Source organism: Neodiprion pinetum, chromosome 7 (genome assembly GCF_021155775.2).
Source record: "Neodiprion pinetum isolate iyNeoPine1 chromosome 7, iyNeoPine1.2, whole genome shotgun sequence".
NCBI lineage: Eukaryota > Metazoa > Arthropoda > Insecta > Hymenoptera > Diprionidae > Neodiprion > Neodiprion pinetum.
Window position 1 is genome coordinate 20,164,268 of NC_060238.1, and position 18,064 is coordinate 20,182,331.

Genomic DNA, 18,064 nt, shown 5'->3' on the forward strand with positions numbered 1-18,064 from the left:
GCATTTTTTGCGAAAATTTTCGCGATTTCCAAAAGTGCTGGAATCAATTCATTGTGGCACTAATCCGACGTACCTTTGCGAGAGAAATCGATTGGGCGCAGTCCCAATACGCTGCGATTATTGTATAAAAAGTTACAGCCAGAAAACGAGAACCTGTGTTTTCGACATTTTTCAGCAGGTGCTTTTTCCTTCGCCATTTCTCTCCTGTTGATCCCACGCTCTTTTCGCTGCGTTTTCTGAGTTCCGGAGGGTCCAATTAGTCAGAAAAAGGTCATACAAATCGAATCGGAGACCCAAAATTTTTGGTCGAAAAATGAAGAAAAAGTAAGGCTAACCCCTTTGCATTTTTTGCGAAAATTTTCGCGATTTCCAAAAGTGCTGGAATCAATTCATTGTGGCACTAATCCGACGTAATTTTGCGAGAGAAATCGATTGGGCGCAGTCCCAATACGCTGCGATTATTCTATAAAAAGTTACAGCCAGAAAACGAGAACCTGTGTTTTCGACATTTTTCAGCAGGTGCTTTTTCCTTCGCCATTTCTCTCCTGTTGATCCCACGCTCTTTTCGCTGCGTTTTCTGAGTTCCGGAGGGTCCAATTAGTCAGAAAAAGGTCATACAAATCGAATCGGAGACCCAAAATTTTTGGTCGAAAAATGAAGAAAAAGTAAGGCTAACCCCTTTGCATTTTTTGCGAAAATTTTCGCGATTTCCAAAAGTGCTGGAATCAATTCATTGTGGCACTAATTCGACGTAATTTTGCGAGAGAAATCGATTGGGCGCAGTCCCAATACGCTGCGATTATTGTATAAAAAGTTACAGCCAGAAAACGAGAACCTGTGTTTTCGACATTTTTCAGCAGGTGCTTTTTCCTTCGCCATTTCTCTCCTGTTGATCCCACGCTCTTTTCGCTGCGTTTTCTGAGTTCCGGAGGGTCCAATTAGTCAGAAAAAGGTCATACAAATCGAATCGGAGACCCAAAATTTTTGGTCGAAAAATGAAGAAAAAGTAAGGCTAACCCCTTTGCATTTTTTGCGAAAATTTTCGCGATTTCCAAAAGTGCTGGAATCAATTCATTGTGGCACTAATCCGACGTAATTTTGCGAGAGAAATCGATTGGGCGCAGTCCCAATACGCTGCGATTATTGTATAAAAAGTTACAGCCAGAAAACGAGAACCTGTGTTTTCGACATTTTTCAGCAGGTGCTTTTTCCTTCGCCATTTCTCTCCTGTTGATCCCACGCTCTTTTCGCTGCGTTTTCTGAGTTCCGGAGGGTCCAATTAGTCAGAAAAAGGTCATACAAATCGAATCGGAGACCCAAAATTTTTGGTCGAAAAATGAAGAAAAAGTAAGGCTAACCCCTTTGCATTTTTTGCGAAAATTTTCGCGATTTCCAAAAGTGCTGGAATCAATTCATTGTGGCACTAATCCGACGTAATTTTGCGAGAGAAATCGATTGGGCGCAGTCCCAATACGCTGCGATTATTGTATAAAAAGTTACAGCCAGAAAACGAGAACCTGTGTTTTCGACATTTTTCAGCAGGTGCTTTTTCCTTCGCCATTTCTCTCCTGTTGATCCCACGCTCTTTTCGCTGCGTTTTCTGAGTTCCGGAGGGTCCAATTAGTCAGAAAAAGGTCATACAAATCGAATCGGAGACCCAAAATTTTTGGTCGAAAAATGAAGAAAAAGTAAGGCTAACCCCTTTGCAATTTTGGCGAAAATTCTCGCGATTTTGAAAAGCGCAGGAATCAATTCATTGTGGCACTAATTCGACGTAATTTTGCGAGAGAAATCGATTGGGCGCAGTCCCAATACGCTGCGATTATTGTATAAAAAGTTACAGCCAGAAAACGAGAACCTGTGTTTTCGACATTTTTCAGCAGGTGCTTTTTCCTTCGCCATTTCTCTCCTGTTGATCCCACGCTCTTTTCGCTGCGTTTTCTGAGTTCCGGAGGGTCCAATTAGTCAGAAAAAGGTCATACAAATCGAATCGGAGACCCAAAATTTTTGGTCGAAAAATGAAGAAGAAGTAAGGCTAACCCCTTTGCATTTTTTGCGAAAATTTTCGCGATTTCCAAAAGTGCTGGAACCAATTCATTGTGGCACTAATCCGACGTAATTTTGCGAGAGAAATTGATTGGGCGCAGTCCCAATACGCTGCGATTATTGTATAAAAAGTTACAGCCAGAAAACGAGAACCTGTGTTTTCGACATTTTTCAGCAGGTGCTTTTTCCTTCGCCATTTCTCTTCTGTTGATCCCACGCTCTTTTCGCTGCGTTTTCTGAGTTCCGGAGGGTCCAATTAGTCAGAAAAAGGTCATACAAATCGAATCGGAGACCCAAAATTTTTGGTCGAAAAATGAAGAAAAAGTAAGGCTAACCCCTTTGCATTTTTTGCGAAAATTTTCGCGATTTCCAAAAGTGCTGGAATCAATTCATTGTGGCACTAATTCGACGTAATTTTGCGAGAGAAATCGATTGGGCGCAGTCCCAATACGCTGCGATTATTGTATAAAAAGTTACAGCCAGAAAACGAGAACCTGTGTTTTCGACATTTTTCAGCAGGTGCTTTTTCCTTCGCCATTTCTCTCCTGTTGATCCCACGCTCTTTTCGCTGCGTTTTCTGAGTTCCGGAGGGTCCAGTTAGTCAGAAAAAGGTCATACAAATCGAATCGGAGACCCAAAATTTTTGGTCGAAAAATGAAGAAAAAGTAAGGCTAACCCCTTTGCATTTTTTGCGAAAATTTTCGCGATTTCCAAAAGTGCTGGAATCAATTCATTGTGGCACTAATCCGACGTAATTTTGCGAGAGAAATCGATTGGGCGCAGTCCCAATACGCTGCGATTATTGTATAAAAAGTTACAGCCAGAAAACGAGAACCTGTGTTTTCGACATTTTTCAGCAGGTGCTTTTTCCTTCGCCATTTCTCACCTGTTGATCCCACGCTCTTTTCGCTGCGTTTTCTGAGTTCCGGAGGGTCCAATTAGTCAGAAAAAGGTCATACAAATCGAATCGGAGACCCAAAATTTTTGGTCGAAAAATGAAGAAGAAGTAAGGCTAACCCCTTTGCATTTTTTGCGAAAATTTTCGCGATTTCCAAAAGTGCTGGAACCAATTCATTGTGGCACTAATCCGACGTAATTTTGCGAGAGAAATCGATTGGGCGCAGTCCCAATACGCTGCGATTATTGTATAAAAAGTTACAGCCAGAAAACGAGAACCTGTGTTTTCGACATTTTTCAGCAGGTGCTTTTTCCTTCGCCATTTCTCTTCTGTTGATCCCACGCTCTTTTCGCTGCGTTTTCTGAGTTCCGGAGGGTCCAATTAGTCAGAAAAAGGTCATACAAATCGAATCGGAGACCCAAAATTTTTGGTCGAAAAATGAAGAAAAAGTAAGGCTAACCCCTTTGCATTTTTTGCGAAAATTTTCGCGATTTCCAAAAGTGCTGGAATCAATTCATTGTGGCACTAATCCGACGTAATTTTGCGAGAGAAATCGATTGGGCGCAGTCCCAATACGCTGCGATTATTGTATAAAAAGTTACAGCCAGAAAACGAGAACCTGTGTTTTCGACATTTTTCAGCAGGTGCTTTTTCCTTCGCCATTTCTCTCCTGTTGATCCCACGCTCTTTTCGCTGCGTTTTCTGAGTTCCGGAGGGTCCAATTAGTCAGAAAAAGGTCATACAAATCGAATCGGAGACCCAAAATTTTTGGTCGAAAAATGAAGAAAAAGTAAGGCTAACCCCTTTGCATTTTTTGCGAAAATTTTCGCGATTTCCAAAAGTGCTGGAATCAATTCATTGTGGCACTAATCCGACGTAATTTTGCGAGAGAAATCGATTGGGCGCAGTCCCAATACGCTGCGATTATTGTATAAAAAGTTACAGCCAGAAAACGAGAACCTGTGTTTTCGACATTTTTCAGCAGGTGCTTTTTCCTTCGCCATTTCTCTCCTGTTGATCCCACGCTCTTTTCGCTGCGTTTTCTGAGTTCCGGAGGGTCCAATTAGTCAGAAAAAGGTCATACAAATCGAATCGGAGACCCAAAATTTTTGGTCGAAAAATGAAGAAAAAGTAAGGCTAACCCCTTTGCAATTTTGGCGAAAATTCTCGCGATTTTGAAAAGCGCAGGATCAAACGATTTGTCCACCAATCCGACGTAATTTTACGTGAGGAATCGTTTAAAAGCAGTGCCAATGCGCCGTAATTTTTCATCAAGAATATGAATCAGAAATGTGAACCGCACAGGAAGAATATCGTTCCCGTAGCAAAATTTGCCTACAATTTGTTATATCAACTCAGCAGATCGAGCATTTCCATGGACATGACAGGGCGAATTAGCATTCAACAGACCGACCAAGAAGGCCTGATTTGACCGGTCGGGAAGCATCGAGTCGACACGAATAGAATAAACTGTCACCAATAGGATGAAGCGTTAAATAATAAAATGAAATATGTCATCGATTTTGAGCAACTTCAACGAAACTGAAAAACTGAGTGTGCATGATGTCCGATTAGTTACTACATTGAGCGAAAGGACACGAGCTTTACGCGTGAACTTTGGTCACGCTGGAACAGGAAGCTTTCTTCCAGTCTACACGATGATTTTGCGCACTTCAAAGATCCTGCAGCAGTGCATGTTCAGCGCGGTCCAAGTGAAACGTGTGAAATGATTAGTCACTGCCTGAGTGTGAGGTGGGATCGCAAACAGATCTACAATTTTCCGCCTAAATCAAAGTGGCGAGCGAATGGGCGGACTTGGATAACACTGCGAATTCTTGTACATATTAATTACTTCATATGCAGTCTTGCGACTCATTCGAAAATCATCCCTGAACTGACATATAATTGTTCATGTATTTTAATTGATTAATAATCGAGAAAAATGTACTTATTTACTCACCTCTTTGTCGGTTAATTTATACACAACGACTGTAATGAAGTTTTGGCCTTTGGGCTTTAGATTCCTTTGAGCCATATTTAAATAAGCCAATAATTCATCTTCGTAGTTGGAGAAAAACGATAATAAATCCAATTATTGTAAAGTTTACCGCTTGATATTATCCGCAAGTTTCGCACAATTTTGTTGCACTCGCACTCGCTGCAGAGTCCCAATGACGGTGTCAATTATTCTGCACTTAGTGTAAAAAACATGCACCAGATTTTGAAATAAAATATGCTGCACTTTGAAATCGCGCGCGGTGCGCTCTCAATTCAGCCGGTACCCGAAAGCGGAAAATGCTATTAGAGTTGGACGAGGGATATTTCCAAGAGAGCCTGCGGATTTTTTACGTGCGATTCTTGCGATTGCGTTTTAAGCCCGAGGGCTCTTTTTTAACTTATGAGGTCCCAGCAAATGAAGTAAGAGACGCTCTCCTTTTTTTTATTTTTACTCCCTGTTTGACGAGTTGCTGTCGCTCAGGCGTAAATTTTAATTGGAATCTCATTTGACTCGGCAGTCGTCGTATTCTAACGGCCATTAGACGAGATTTTAAAGCGGAATGATATAGTTGTGCACAATTCTAGTGTAAACTGATAAATTTACATGTATTTTGCACAGTCTTTTATTCTCAAATGTACTAACACTTAATTATTAACTGAAAAGATTTTATTGTAGTTAATGGTTAATTGTTAAAATGGCGCCAGCTCATTATTTGAAACTTAGTGAATTCCTCATGGTAGGAATTAGAATTTTGTGTACGAAAAAAAAACTCCTCACACGCGAAGAAGTCATGGATACATTACTTTCGCATGCAAAAAATCGTTATCGTATAATTAAAGAGCATTCTTATCATCCATCAATATATATCATGAATATCTTTGCTCGAGTCAAGTATATGATTGTATAATCACGTAGAATTGCTTCTTTGCAATCAAAATAATTGAATTTTATTGAATTAAATGTGATACAATTAAACTACGAACATGATTGTAATCAATCATAAATTAGGAAACATTTATACTAACTGTTCGTCGAACAAAAAATTTCCAATCACCGAAATACATGTTCGTATAATACAATCTTAATTACCGTAAAGACTATATTTGTACAATAATCACCTGTTCTGCGTAAATGTGTACAAGTCAGTCAATAGGGATTTCGATATTATTTGCAATTGCACAGAATAATCTAATATAATAAGAATTTCATATTTCTTATTTGTAGACAAACCATTCTGTGACATTTATTGTTTGGGAAACGGGAGGTCAACCCTTTTGCCGCCTTCATCTGACTTGAGCACGTTTACATGATGCACATAATAACGAAATAGATACATTACTATTGTCTATATTGATTATATTCAAAGCGAAGTTCTTATGAAGGCAATGTGTATTGTTTACCTATAATCCTTCACCTCACAGTCACGGTTACAAGTACTATAATTACAATGAACACATTACCAAACGTTAAGTCAAGAAAAAGATGAATTTGTGCGCGGATAACACAGATAATCGTATGGGCATTTTGAATACGAAGTCAACAAAGAAACCGCAGTGTGAAATAATGGTTAGAAAAATACAGTGATATTCATTGCTTACACACGTCATTATTAACTATAATATCATTTTACAAAAGTAATGAAAAGTCTTTATTCTCTAAAACTAATTTCCGCCGTTACAAGCTAAGGTAGAGTTTACACAATAAAATATTATACGTTCATTGAAAATAAATTATACAAAAAAATTAATTTACTCTAATCAATGATCGAGTCCTACAAGAATTACGTTTTATCGGATGGATTGTTTGAGTCTAGATGCAACGGATTTGACTTCCGTTATCTCCTTCTTCTTGTGCGGGTCGGGCTGGAAGCATTTCCATAGTCTCAAAGTTTCGTCTGCTCCTGCACTTAGGACCGTCGTACCGTCCGGCGACATGGCCAAATGCAACACTCTGCTAGAGTGCCCTGTTAGTTCCGCGACCTTTGTCATTCCCGGATATTTCCATATGGTCAATTGATTCTGAGCGTAACCATGGCCAGATACGATTTCCTTGTATGTGGTTGACCAGAGCAGTGAACATACTTGTGACTTTGTGTCTATCGTGTTGACACAGGCACCTGTAACAGAACAGGAACAAACTTTGATTCACAACTTCGAATCTGACTTCAACATATCGTCTTCATGTATTCATAATTCTTTCTTTTTCACAATCACAAAATGCGAATATACCTGTATTGCAATTCCAGAATCGTATAGTTCTATCCGCAGTTCCACCGCCACTGGCCAAGATATTATTCTGCCACGGGCACCAAGCGAGAGCCTTCACAGCAGCCTGATGTTGATTAAGGGAGTAAATAGGCTGGGTATGCGAGTGATTTTGGCCAGCAACTGCAGACCAAACCATCAACATATTGTCGTTTGCTCCACTAGCGAGATATTTCCCATCAGGTGACCACTTCAAGCCACAAACTTCTTGGGCGTGTGCGTTTATGGAAGCGACTATGTGATCCCGTTGTCTAACATCATGGTGTACGATTTGCCCAGATCTGTGGAAACGGTTCAACATTTTTCACTCAAATAACAATAAATTAAAAGCAATTAAAGAACTGAAACCCACGTTTATGCGCAACTTTAATTCTTACCTGCATCCAGTTGATAATACATGCGAATTCCACGCCAGGGAACCAACTCTGGAGACGTGCCCATTCATCACTCGCACTCTTTTCATTTGACTGCAATCCCATAGCTCAGTATTTCCTGTTGTTGTACCTACAGCTAAGTATGGTCCCTCTTGAATCCATCCCACAGAACACACGTAGTCAGAGCCTTCTAGCTCCAGAAGTTGTTCAATGGTTCCTGATCCTGCATTCCATAGATATACGTTTGCTCCCAGAGCTACTGCTAACAGGTTTGACGATGACCAGTCAACGAGATTTAGATCTGAAGTGGGGGAAAAATTGATAATAAATTTTTAAAAAAGATGATATACGTAAGTCACATAGCTATTTGATGCCTGGTACATGGTAAACCGACTTACAGTAATCATCTATGATATCTGGAGCATCCAAAATCCTGTCTGGTGCCTGCGGAATGTATCTTGTAGAAGCTTTGACACTGGCAGGTGTCTTTGTTTGGCTATAGACAACTCTGAGTGGATTTTGATAGCCTTCGGGTGGTGCTGGGGCTTTATTTTGGTAGGAGAGAACCCTCATGCTGTTAATGTCACCACCGTGCAAATTTTCCCCTATTAGGCGCTGCATTTCTCTCTTTGAAGGACTAATCGTTTCACCCTTATCTGCGTCATCAGTATTTTGTTGCTGAAGCTGAGTAACATTAGGAAATGAGAATAAGTTACCAAGTATAACAGAGTTATTCTTATCCTGCCATTATACAAAGCTAGAATTTTTTTCACTCTCTTCAAAATTACCTTGTAGTGGCCCAAGTCAAAATTCGTCGTTGATCTCGAGGGTATGAACCTATCCCCTCCACTAGGGGTCTTCGCTGGAGTCGTTGAAGCTCGACCTATCACCAAAAGCAGGTTCAACATTTCAGCCACTACACACAGACAACACACACAGCAATATTAATCACACAGTACAAGCATACTAGGCAATCAACAAGGGGCAGATAATAATAAAAAGTATTGAAGATATTTAATAATTGCTACATCATGCTATAGAGATGTCAAAAATTTTCGAAAGCATTTGACAAATAACAATAAACATGGGAAAATCGTGATATGACATTTAGAATATGCCTTATTACAGTGTTTTATTTTCTACAAAGTTTGAAATTTCAGCTTTGTAATACTTTTTTTTAATGATATTCATCATAAAATGTGAGGCTGGCTGATGCTTTCTTCTGAAACCTTTGATGATTTTTTGATAAAAAATTATGTTTTGTCTTAGGTCTGATAATTTCTTTGGAAATGCTCCATAATTTATCATTGATGATGACATATCGTAAAATAAGACTAATAAAATGTACTAACATAATTTTGTGTTGAAGTAAAAAATAAATTTATTAATGAATAACAACCAAATGGAAGTGGGACCTAATGCATTTGAAATGAAAAAAAAAAAGGTTTTCGGTCAGGATCGTATAGTCTGATCATCTATGATTACTTACATAAATAATTCGAATTGCAGGTTTAAAATGAAACTTGCAAGTAATTTTTCTGGATTTTGAAACTTGTAATAACCATGAGTCAAAGATACAGGTTAAAAATGAGGTACTAACTACTGCCGCACATACACCTCATTCGTACAAAAAATCCAATAGCATACACATTATACATATTGAAGACAAACTGAAAATTGTACTCACTGGGAGATTTTTTCGTGGCCTTAGCCGGTGTTTTTTTACCCCGTGTTTCAGATCGTTTGGTCGGTGTTTTACTCGTTGTTGAATTTGCAAATGATCCACTCATTATTTTTCGTGACGAATTTATGCTCACGTTGATGCTGTAAAATAAAACATTGTAAAATTAATGAGGAGAAAATAAAAATCAAAGAGAAATGTTGACAAATATTTCTCCTATCAGAAACCAAGCTTAATTGAGTATTAGAAGTCATTTTCTGACAAGAAATCTATTACATACGGACCGTTAAAAATTTCAAATACTCCACAGCGATTTAAGGCGACATTTCAATTTTACTTGACCGACTGGAATTACTCGAGTAAAAAATTATTTTCGCAATATTCAAATCATTTGATTATCTGGCAAAATGCAATCACGATATCTCGTACCGAATCATAAAAAATAGAGAAGACAAATGATTCGGTAGTGTTAATTTTCATATCTAAAGAAAGAGAAAAAACTGTCAATCTCCGTTACCGACGGTTCGTAGTTTCTGCAGTTAAGACGCTGTGGAAGTGAAAAAAAAGTATTATCCACGTTCTTCACCGAGTAGTAGAGGAAAAAAAAACCGGAGACATGAAATAGAGAGGTAAAAATTTGGAAAGGTAAAAAAACAAAGCAAAGAGCCTAATCAATACCTTGAATTCGATGCTTCCAAACATTTCTTCTGCCACCTAGGAACAGGGCCCTTAACCGGCTCGTCCATGCGGGTTAAGCTGTTGAGCTCTTTCATGTACTTGAGATGAGACATGTTACTTGAAATATTAATAGCAAATTCTACAAGCAGCACGTGTAAACACGTATAATTGATAACAGAGAAGGCAGGTGTTTAGTAAATTGGTATAGCAGTTGAGACAGACACTCAATTCAACATCACAGCTGCTTTTCTTCCCTCGGGTATCCGTCGGTGATCCGCAGGCTCCAGAGTTTTCGGTTAAATTGTACTCGCGGTTCTCGTCAAAAAGTCACACTGATTCAATGCCGCGAGTTTATCTTGGATCTTGTTGTCCGTTAAGCGTGAAACACGACGCCACGAGTATCCGCCACAGGTAAAAAATCCGTTCAAAACCACGGCGTAAGTGCGCGAGATTCGCTTCGACCATTTAAATCGTCAACAAAACACCCGAAACGACCGTTGGGCTTTAAATGAACTCGACATTCGAAGCAATTCGAAGCTTCGACGTTTTACCGCTGAGGACTCTGATGCTGTCTATACACAAGACATCCGATTGGCTGCCGCTACTTACCACAGATTGAGCGAATCTGATTGGCTCGTCAAGCGGCGAGGGTTCCTGGAGGGAATCAATTCGAATCAACAATAGCTTACAATCGGCGAGTCACTCAGCCATGGCTAATGAAGCCGTGACTAATAATAAGCTTGAGGAGCTTGTTAAAAATAATCTCTTTCACTGCTGCTGACGCTGACCATTACTCTTTCCTCCTCCCCGTCCGTATGACTCATTATCCCGTATTATGGTTTGCGGAAATGTCGATAGTGTCGTAAATGACGCATAACGTAATACACATTCACAAACAGCTGCATAATTATATCCGAATATCCTGTAACGTCCGTAATTTAACCGGCTAAACATCGAATCCAGACGCAAATTCGGGACAGATTAATACCTGAATAAGTCACTAACGATTACACGGAAAACGGGGAAAAATCGATTTGTATTCGATGTTCGAAACATGTAAAAGAATTTGAACATTTTGCATTTGATATAGAAAATTTTATCACGATGGGATAAAATGCGGAAAATGGGGGGGATTTAAAAAAGAGGCCAAAATGACGATTTTCAGATTTTAAAAAACCCTGTAACATTCTGCTAAATGGTAATATTCCTAAGATTGTAACAGAGAAAATCATGTTCTTTTGATAGGTAGTTCAAAAGCATCTTCGAGTATAAAAAATTCGATAATTGCACAGCCTGACATTCTCGAGTTTTTATATGCCAAATTATTCTATCTGAAGATATTACAAAGCAATCTTTTATTCAATATTCTTGTCCCCTTAATTAAAATTTGGAAGTAGTTCTCTCAAGATTATAATAAACAGCATTCTTTGTATGAAAAATAATTCGTTTTCATCTGCATGTATTTTTGGCCATACTCTTTATCAAAATTATTCCAAAAGGCGGAGAAAAATATAATTTACACAACATTTTATTTGAATAATTATATGTACACAACTAATTTTTAAATTGTCACTGTAGTTGTTCTTGCCCGAGTATGGTTTTTTTCCTCTGCTTGTATTGGAGGGAGTTTATTTTGCGAAATGTACAAACTTACCATAATTACGATGAAACTTACAATTTAGTTTAGATAATAATTTTATTAAGATAGCACTTGGGTTGAAAAATCAATTAAATTTCTTATAACTCGATGTAAATAATGAATTTGAGGCCGTTTCAATTATTTATTGCGGTTTTTTTTTTTAATAAAGTAGAAAGGCTTTTTACTACATTATTTTAAATAAATATTTCACTCTTTTGTGTAAATGTCAAGTGCTATTAATTTATCCTACACCTAGCATCAATTCAAAATATTTAGATCTTCGTCTAGTAAAGCTTGTTCCAAGAGCTTGTTCAGCGCTTTATTTTTCATTTTCTGTTTTTCCATATCGAGTTCAAACTGTTTACACATACCGTGTACAGTCATAACTCGGTCTTGACTTTCTTTACAATATTCAGCTAGGCTGTCATTACGATCATAGAAACTATCTACATCTAAATCATCGTTAAAATCGGGTTGCAATCGCTGCCGCTTTTCGAACGGTTCATTCATAAAAGTTTTTTCACTCGCTTGGTTTTGGATGTCAAGTTCCTTTTGTGAAATGTATTCCAACAATATACTCGATTTAAACCACCACGGCAACGTACGGAAATGTTTGACGTGATTTTTATTATACACTACTCTTAAATCCGTTTCGAGCAATAAAATCTTTCTCTTCGCGATCTCTAGAATCACCTCTATAAAACTAAGGCTTTGCGAGTTGTCGGTCATAAAAAAGAGAGCGTTCATAACTTTGTAAGCCAAGTCATCGCAATTATAGTCAGGTAATGCTTTCGAACAGTAGTTTTTTATTGCATTGTGAAGTTCCGACATGTTTGCTATTGGCCACTGATATCTGGAAAAGCACAAAATTATAAAATAAAGTTGTAGTAAGAATACATAGACAGCTTTACTGAACGTTAAAAATCGGTCAACAAATTCTTACTTCCAATCCGGCAGTCGAAAACTGTTCATAATTTGCTCAAGCTCAGATCTATTTTGCTCGTTCTTCCATGCGTTATCAAAATACTCATAGCTGTATGGCAGGTCCACCTGGTCACTCAACAGCGACTTAAATTCTCTTGGAAACTCAGTGTATTGTAAGGACTCTGGGTCCAAAAATATATCGGTAAGATGCGTAACAGCTTCATTATGCAAGTTAATGATGAAAGCAGGATCGTCTAACGCTGAGGCTAGATGTTTGTTGAAGTTGGAGTGTCCTTGTATTCTGTATAAACAAAGTGAATGAATGAGAGTATAGTTTGATTTCTATTGAAGCAGAACTACACGTGAAGTTAGGGAAACACAGGTAACAGAAATTATAATTGAGGCAATTAGCTTCAGTAATGTGAAAATATTACAGTTCCTAATTTCTAAGAACGTATAGCGGTAATGAGGAGATTGATTAGTGAAAGTGCCTCACCTTAGCCATAATTCTTGAGTTAAACAAGCGCTCAACACCTGGTTAAGATAATCCATTTCCAAAGGTACAACAGGTGATTTATTTGTTGTTAACCAGAGTGCAGCACTTTGGATTAATCTGAGTATTTGACTTTTGTTAATTTCTTTTTCGAATACGACAGTATACTCAGATACATAGCCAGATTCCAATAGAATCTCTAAATCAAGCTCCAACTCTACATTCTCTGGCACCAGGTCATCAGGTCCCAGGAATACAATCGCTATTGGTATAGGCATGAGCTTGGATCTGGACAAAATGGTTTTTGACAAACGTCGCTTGACTGTATTCAAGTTCTCTGAAGAGGCTGCCAAAAATAACAAACCATCAGTTCCGACCAAATTATAATCATTGATTATACCCTCAAAGTGTCTTATGCATATGTTCAAGGTTTCGTACTCGTTCGGACTGTAGGTCTTCATTATCGGCTCTTGCGTATAGTTTTCAGGATTTAGGTAGGTGTTCATTATTTTTTTGTACTGCCACAGTTGAACCTGGTGCTCGACGTCGGGCCATGATATAACAAGCTTCCAAAATACATTGGGGATCAGTTCGTTGTCGGACGATTTTAAATTCTCCTTTATTCCGGCATATATTATCACTTCGACTGGTGCAAGATTGTCTTCCTGTGGTGGTGAATCGGTTTTTAATCTTTTTCTCCTCATGTTGTCGAGTACCATATCCTGCTCATGGTGATATAACAGTCTGGCGCACTCGCTGACCGAGTGATTTTGTAGCCAAACCGGTGTGTCGTCGAGAGCTTCTCTTTGACGTCTCTTTTTAGTGACATTTTGCCTCCAAGTCTTGTAATACTTTTTCATTATTCGATGTTCGATTCGTTTCGATATTCTGTTCAATCCATCTTGGATACGTATTTCTTCCTTTAGAAGTTCCGTACAAAGTTGCAACACAATTTGGTCTACTAAAGATTCTGTTTCGTTTTTGCTCAGCACGTCGTACATTTTTTGTAGATCGATCGCTTCCTTTAGCACAGATTCGCATATTTCCTTCATCATCTCGTCTTCTACCTCATTCAGGATTTGTTTGGCTTCTTTTTCTACCTCCTTCAACCTCTTTGCTCGTTCCAATTCCTTCAGTTTCTGTTTCTCAGCTTCAAGCTGTCTCTGCATCTCTTCTAATTTCTTTTTGTTCAACTCTACCTCAATTCTTTCTCTTTCTTTTTTTTCAAATTCCCTTGTCGCATCTGTTTTTACTGTTTTGGTACCCACAATTTGCACTCTACTATCAGGTTTTCCAAAAATATTCTTCGGCGTAATCTCCGAAAATATACTTTTTTTCTGAGGCATACAAAACGGGGAAATATCTTTAGTTTTCGACGTCTCGAGTCCATGTTGTAAACCTGTATTATTTTCGCTAATTGGTTTCTGGTTCCCAATCTGAGCTGTGCCTTGACTCAGCTTTGAAAATGCTCCAAAATTGTGACTCTTAAATTTATCTCCATCCCCCAAATTTTGACAAGGCTTCACATCAGAAATTGAAGCCTTGTTTTCAAGTGGTAAACTGGTATCTGCTCTGAATACAAACGGTGTGTTAGTTTCCGACTTTTGGAAAGCAGTGGATGGTTTTATAAATGAAAATTGTACCTTTTGTACAGGAGCTTGGTCAAAGACAGTGGGAAACAATGGCGGAATTTTATCACTTTTATTAAGAACATCGCCGAAGCCAGCAGATTTGCTCGAAGATTCAGCCAAAAGTGTTTGGTTTGGTTTTCTGGTCCCAGTATCAGTTCGATCCTCTGATTTCAACTGTGGTCTTAATTTCTGCGAAGACTTAATCGTGTCTTCCTCCATAAATTCATAGGGATCATTTTTGACCGGGCCTGTTTTACATTTGTACTGTTTAGTTTGATCCTCGACGTTAATGGCGCTGGGTTGCAGGTATCCGTTTGAATCAAAACTGTCGTGGGGAATATGATTTTTGTAAATTTTCTCAGGCATTCTACCACCTGCGATGCATTGCCCGACACTCAGACGATGCCGGGTTCGTTTGGATTCCACAGTGAGAATAGCTCTGCCCTGTTCAATGGACGATTCAGGCTCGCTGAAATTTTCTTTGGTTAAAACAATGTCCATTTCATCCTTGGAAATGTTGAGCCCAACTTGTTTACAGAAGTTAACGGCTTCGTTTTCATCTTCAAATCCAAGGATGTCAATTAGTTCATAGAGTGGAAACGGGTTGAATGTGACTCTGCAGTAAGCCTTGACCATTACAGACAGGGCCTTGACCCTGACCTGCTGGAAGTACCGCAGCAGAATGCAGGCGTTAAGGTAAGTCGTCTTTTTGACAAGCTTAAAGAACTTGGAAAAGTTGTGAGAGTCAATGGACGAGTAAACTTCAATGGTGAATCTGACTTCGGGAGACTTTTGTATATCGGGTGGCAGCTTTTGGAGGTCCCACATGAAGTTAGCGTTGTCTAAATTGAGCAGCACGATATACCCCCTGAATTCTGCTTCATTTTCGCACGTGACTCCTTTCACCCTGAGGTCGTGGTACATGTACTTCAACGTCTGCAAGCACTTGGTCAAGTTCTCGGTATTTATCTTCTTGTCAAAGACGGACGGCCCCTCAGCGCACAGACGTTCCGAACAGAATATGTGAAACCTATAAAATTGATATCTCCATGAATGTATTGTCAAGATGTTAGAGCAAAATGAGGTATGAAGTAGTGAATTGGTTTGCCGAAGACTTCATTAAAGTATGAAATAAGAATAAGTTAAATAATATATGTATTTTTTCTTTTACTTTTTACATTTTATAGAATGTATATATATATATATATATATATATATATTTTAACTTTTTTCAATCTGCACATCATCTAAAAATGAAATGCAAAAACAAATATATAAATATCGATTAAAAGAAGACTATCGAATTCATTAATTATTTTTCATATCAATTATAATTCATGTTATATACTTAATTCTCCTTGATTAATGTTTAAAATTTATATATTTTTATGCCACATAGTGATTTTGTATTGAATGTATGGAGTGTAAACCTGTTTTTAAGTAATTAAAATGAGATTAAATAAAATAAACCTTGCGCATTGTTCAACCAGCTCAACGCTATCTACACAGCACAGTTCCTGCTGAGTTATATCTTTGCGAATGCCCCTCGTCCTGTCCCATAGGAAGTGAAACCACTCTGCCAGGTTTGTGCTCTCTGCCATGCACATGTCCATGATCTCGTGCAGCAGGTAGCTCATCGTCATTTTCAACGACGCGACAGGCCTCAACTCATGGGCCAGCGGTTCCTCCTGATCAGCTGATGACCTCGAATATTGCTTTACAGCCTTGGTGTGATTTATCCTGTATTCTCTGCTCTCGAGCTGCTCGTATAGCGCTACTTGCCGCTGCGCTTCGCGCATCAGTCGCTCCTTCTCGGGACACATATCAGGACAAGTGCCTATAGTTATTTTGGCTGCCGCCAAACTGTTTGGCTTTATTTGTTTTAGTCTTATTAATCTATCTCTCGCTTCCAGCACCTTGTACTTCTCTTCTGCGGTGTAAGCCGCTTGACGAATGATGTTTTGCAGCTCCTCGGCGCTTGCTTTAGGCACAATCGCCTGAGGCTCGTGTTCGGGTCTCTCAGACTTCGGGGCAGCCTTGGACGGCAGCTTCTCGTGTTTTGTGACCTCCCTAGACTTTTTCAATTTCGGTTTAGGGGGTAGTAAGGCCTGTGGTGTTTTAACGCCGTGTATATTGTACTCCAGCCCCATCATAGCCTGGAGTTCAGCATTTACCGTGTACTTGTCGGCGGTGATGAGATTTCTCACAGCCTCTTCATCAGATTTGACTGTCCTTTTCGTTGAAGATTTAGGCGCAACTTCCGAACTCGTCCAAGACACGTCAAACATCTTTCCCGCAAATTGACCAGCTTTGTGAAACGCGGCGTTTGCCGCCGCCCTGTTAGTGTAGTAGACGGTGATGGTGGTCTTACGAGGTTTCAATGCAATCTTCGCCGTTTGGCCAAACTGGGTGAAATATTCCTTCGCCGCCGTTTTGGTCAACAGTTGCTCGGGGACGTTGGTGCATGTGATTGATTTTCTCGTGTCCTCTTTAACCGCAGAACGCGACTTGGCATGTTTTTTGAGATGACCGTAATCCTCGATGAGTTTATCCGTGGCCTTGAAGCCTTGCAGCGCTGAAGTGAAAAGGCCCGAAGGTGCGTTGTAAAGCTTTCTGACCGCCTTTAGTTCCTGCACCGTTTCCTCGACAGAGTCTTCGATTTGTGAGCTGAATTGCGAGGCGCTTGCCGGAGGTGCGAAAATGAACGAGTTCTCCTGGTTCTGGCGGGCGGAAAATACATGCTCAGAATTCACCCCGAAGTTTATTACCTTGTCAGGACTTGATACGAAACTTGGTGTAGCGAAGGTAAAGCTTTCAGAGGTTATCGTTCCTCCGTCCTCTTCCAGGTATTCCCGCAGCTCCGTTTCTTCCGACATTCTGACGATTCGCTTGTTTTTCGTATCTCGGGGTCAAAAACGTCGCCTCCGACTGTTGCTTGTTTCTGCTCTGCAGCCGCAAAGGCGAAAAGACGTGACGCAGCGCGATTAGAGAATTTTCAACAGACACGAAGCAGCAGTTTCGTAAATTGATATTTCGGAACGGAGAATCAGGATGTCAATGATTCGACGTCTTTTTGCTCTCTGTGGATGATTTTCTAACCCGATTTCACGTTTTAGATCATCATGAAAAGGGTGAAAAACTTCACTTGCGATTGTCACTTGTTTTCGTCTGCGATCAGAGAATCTTCAACAGAGACGAACCAGCAGCTTCGTAATTCGATACAGGGAATCAGGATGTCAATGAATTGACATCATGTTGCTATTGGTGGACGATTCGCTAGCCCAATTTCACGTTTTAGATCTTCATTTAGGCGGTTATGATGCGAAATTTGCGCGTAAACTGTGTACAATCACAGTCATCACGCAGTTTCTCAAGCTAACCTAACCTAGTCAACCCAAACATAACCTAACCCTAAGTTAACGTCAACCTAACCTGGC

The 18,064-nt window shown here is 39.4% G+C and overlaps 2 protein-coding genes across 3 annotated transcripts; both read right to left on the reverse strand.

Annotated features, from left to right (window-relative positions):
- Window positions 1-5,885: 5,885 nt before the first annotated feature.
- fzy (cell division cycle 20 protein fzy) lies at window positions 5,886-10,474 on the reverse strand. 2 transcript variants are annotated; one of them, XM_069137816.1, is made up of 7 exons: window positions 9,941-10,474; window positions 9,269-9,405; window positions 8,370-8,497; window positions 7,980-8,265; window positions 7,585-7,882; window positions 7,172-7,488; window positions 5,886-7,059 (listed from the first exon to the last, which is right to left on the reverse strand). In XM_069137816.1, exons 1-7 carry the CDS (start codon window positions 10,051-10,053, stop codon window positions 6,731-6,733), a joined length of 1,608 nt encoding a protein of 535 aa, XP_068993917.1. In that variant the 5' UTR covers window positions 10,054-10,474; the 3' UTR covers window positions 5,886-6,730. The 2 variants fall into 2 exon arrangements, with proteins under 2 accessions (XP_068993917.1, XP_046490009.1); XM_046634053.2 differs by having other exon boundaries at window positions 5,887-7,059; window positions 8,370-8,464; window positions 9,941-10,466.
- Window positions 10,475-11,450: 976 nt separating this feature from the next.
- xmas (RRM_XMAS2 and SAC3_GANP domain-containing protein xmas) lies at window positions 11,451-18,049 on the reverse strand. Its single transcript, XM_046634051.2, has 4 exons — window positions 16,098-18,049; window positions 13,000-15,657; window positions 12,523-12,804; window positions 11,451-12,432 (listed from the first exon to the last, which is right to left on the reverse strand). Exons 1-4 carry the CDS (start codon window positions 17,501-17,503, stop codon window positions 11,838-11,840), a joined length of 4,941 nt encoding a protein of 1,646 aa, XP_046490007.1. The 5' UTR covers window positions 17,504-18,049; the 3' UTR covers window positions 11,451-11,837.
- Window positions 18,050-18,064: the final 15 nt, after the last annotated feature.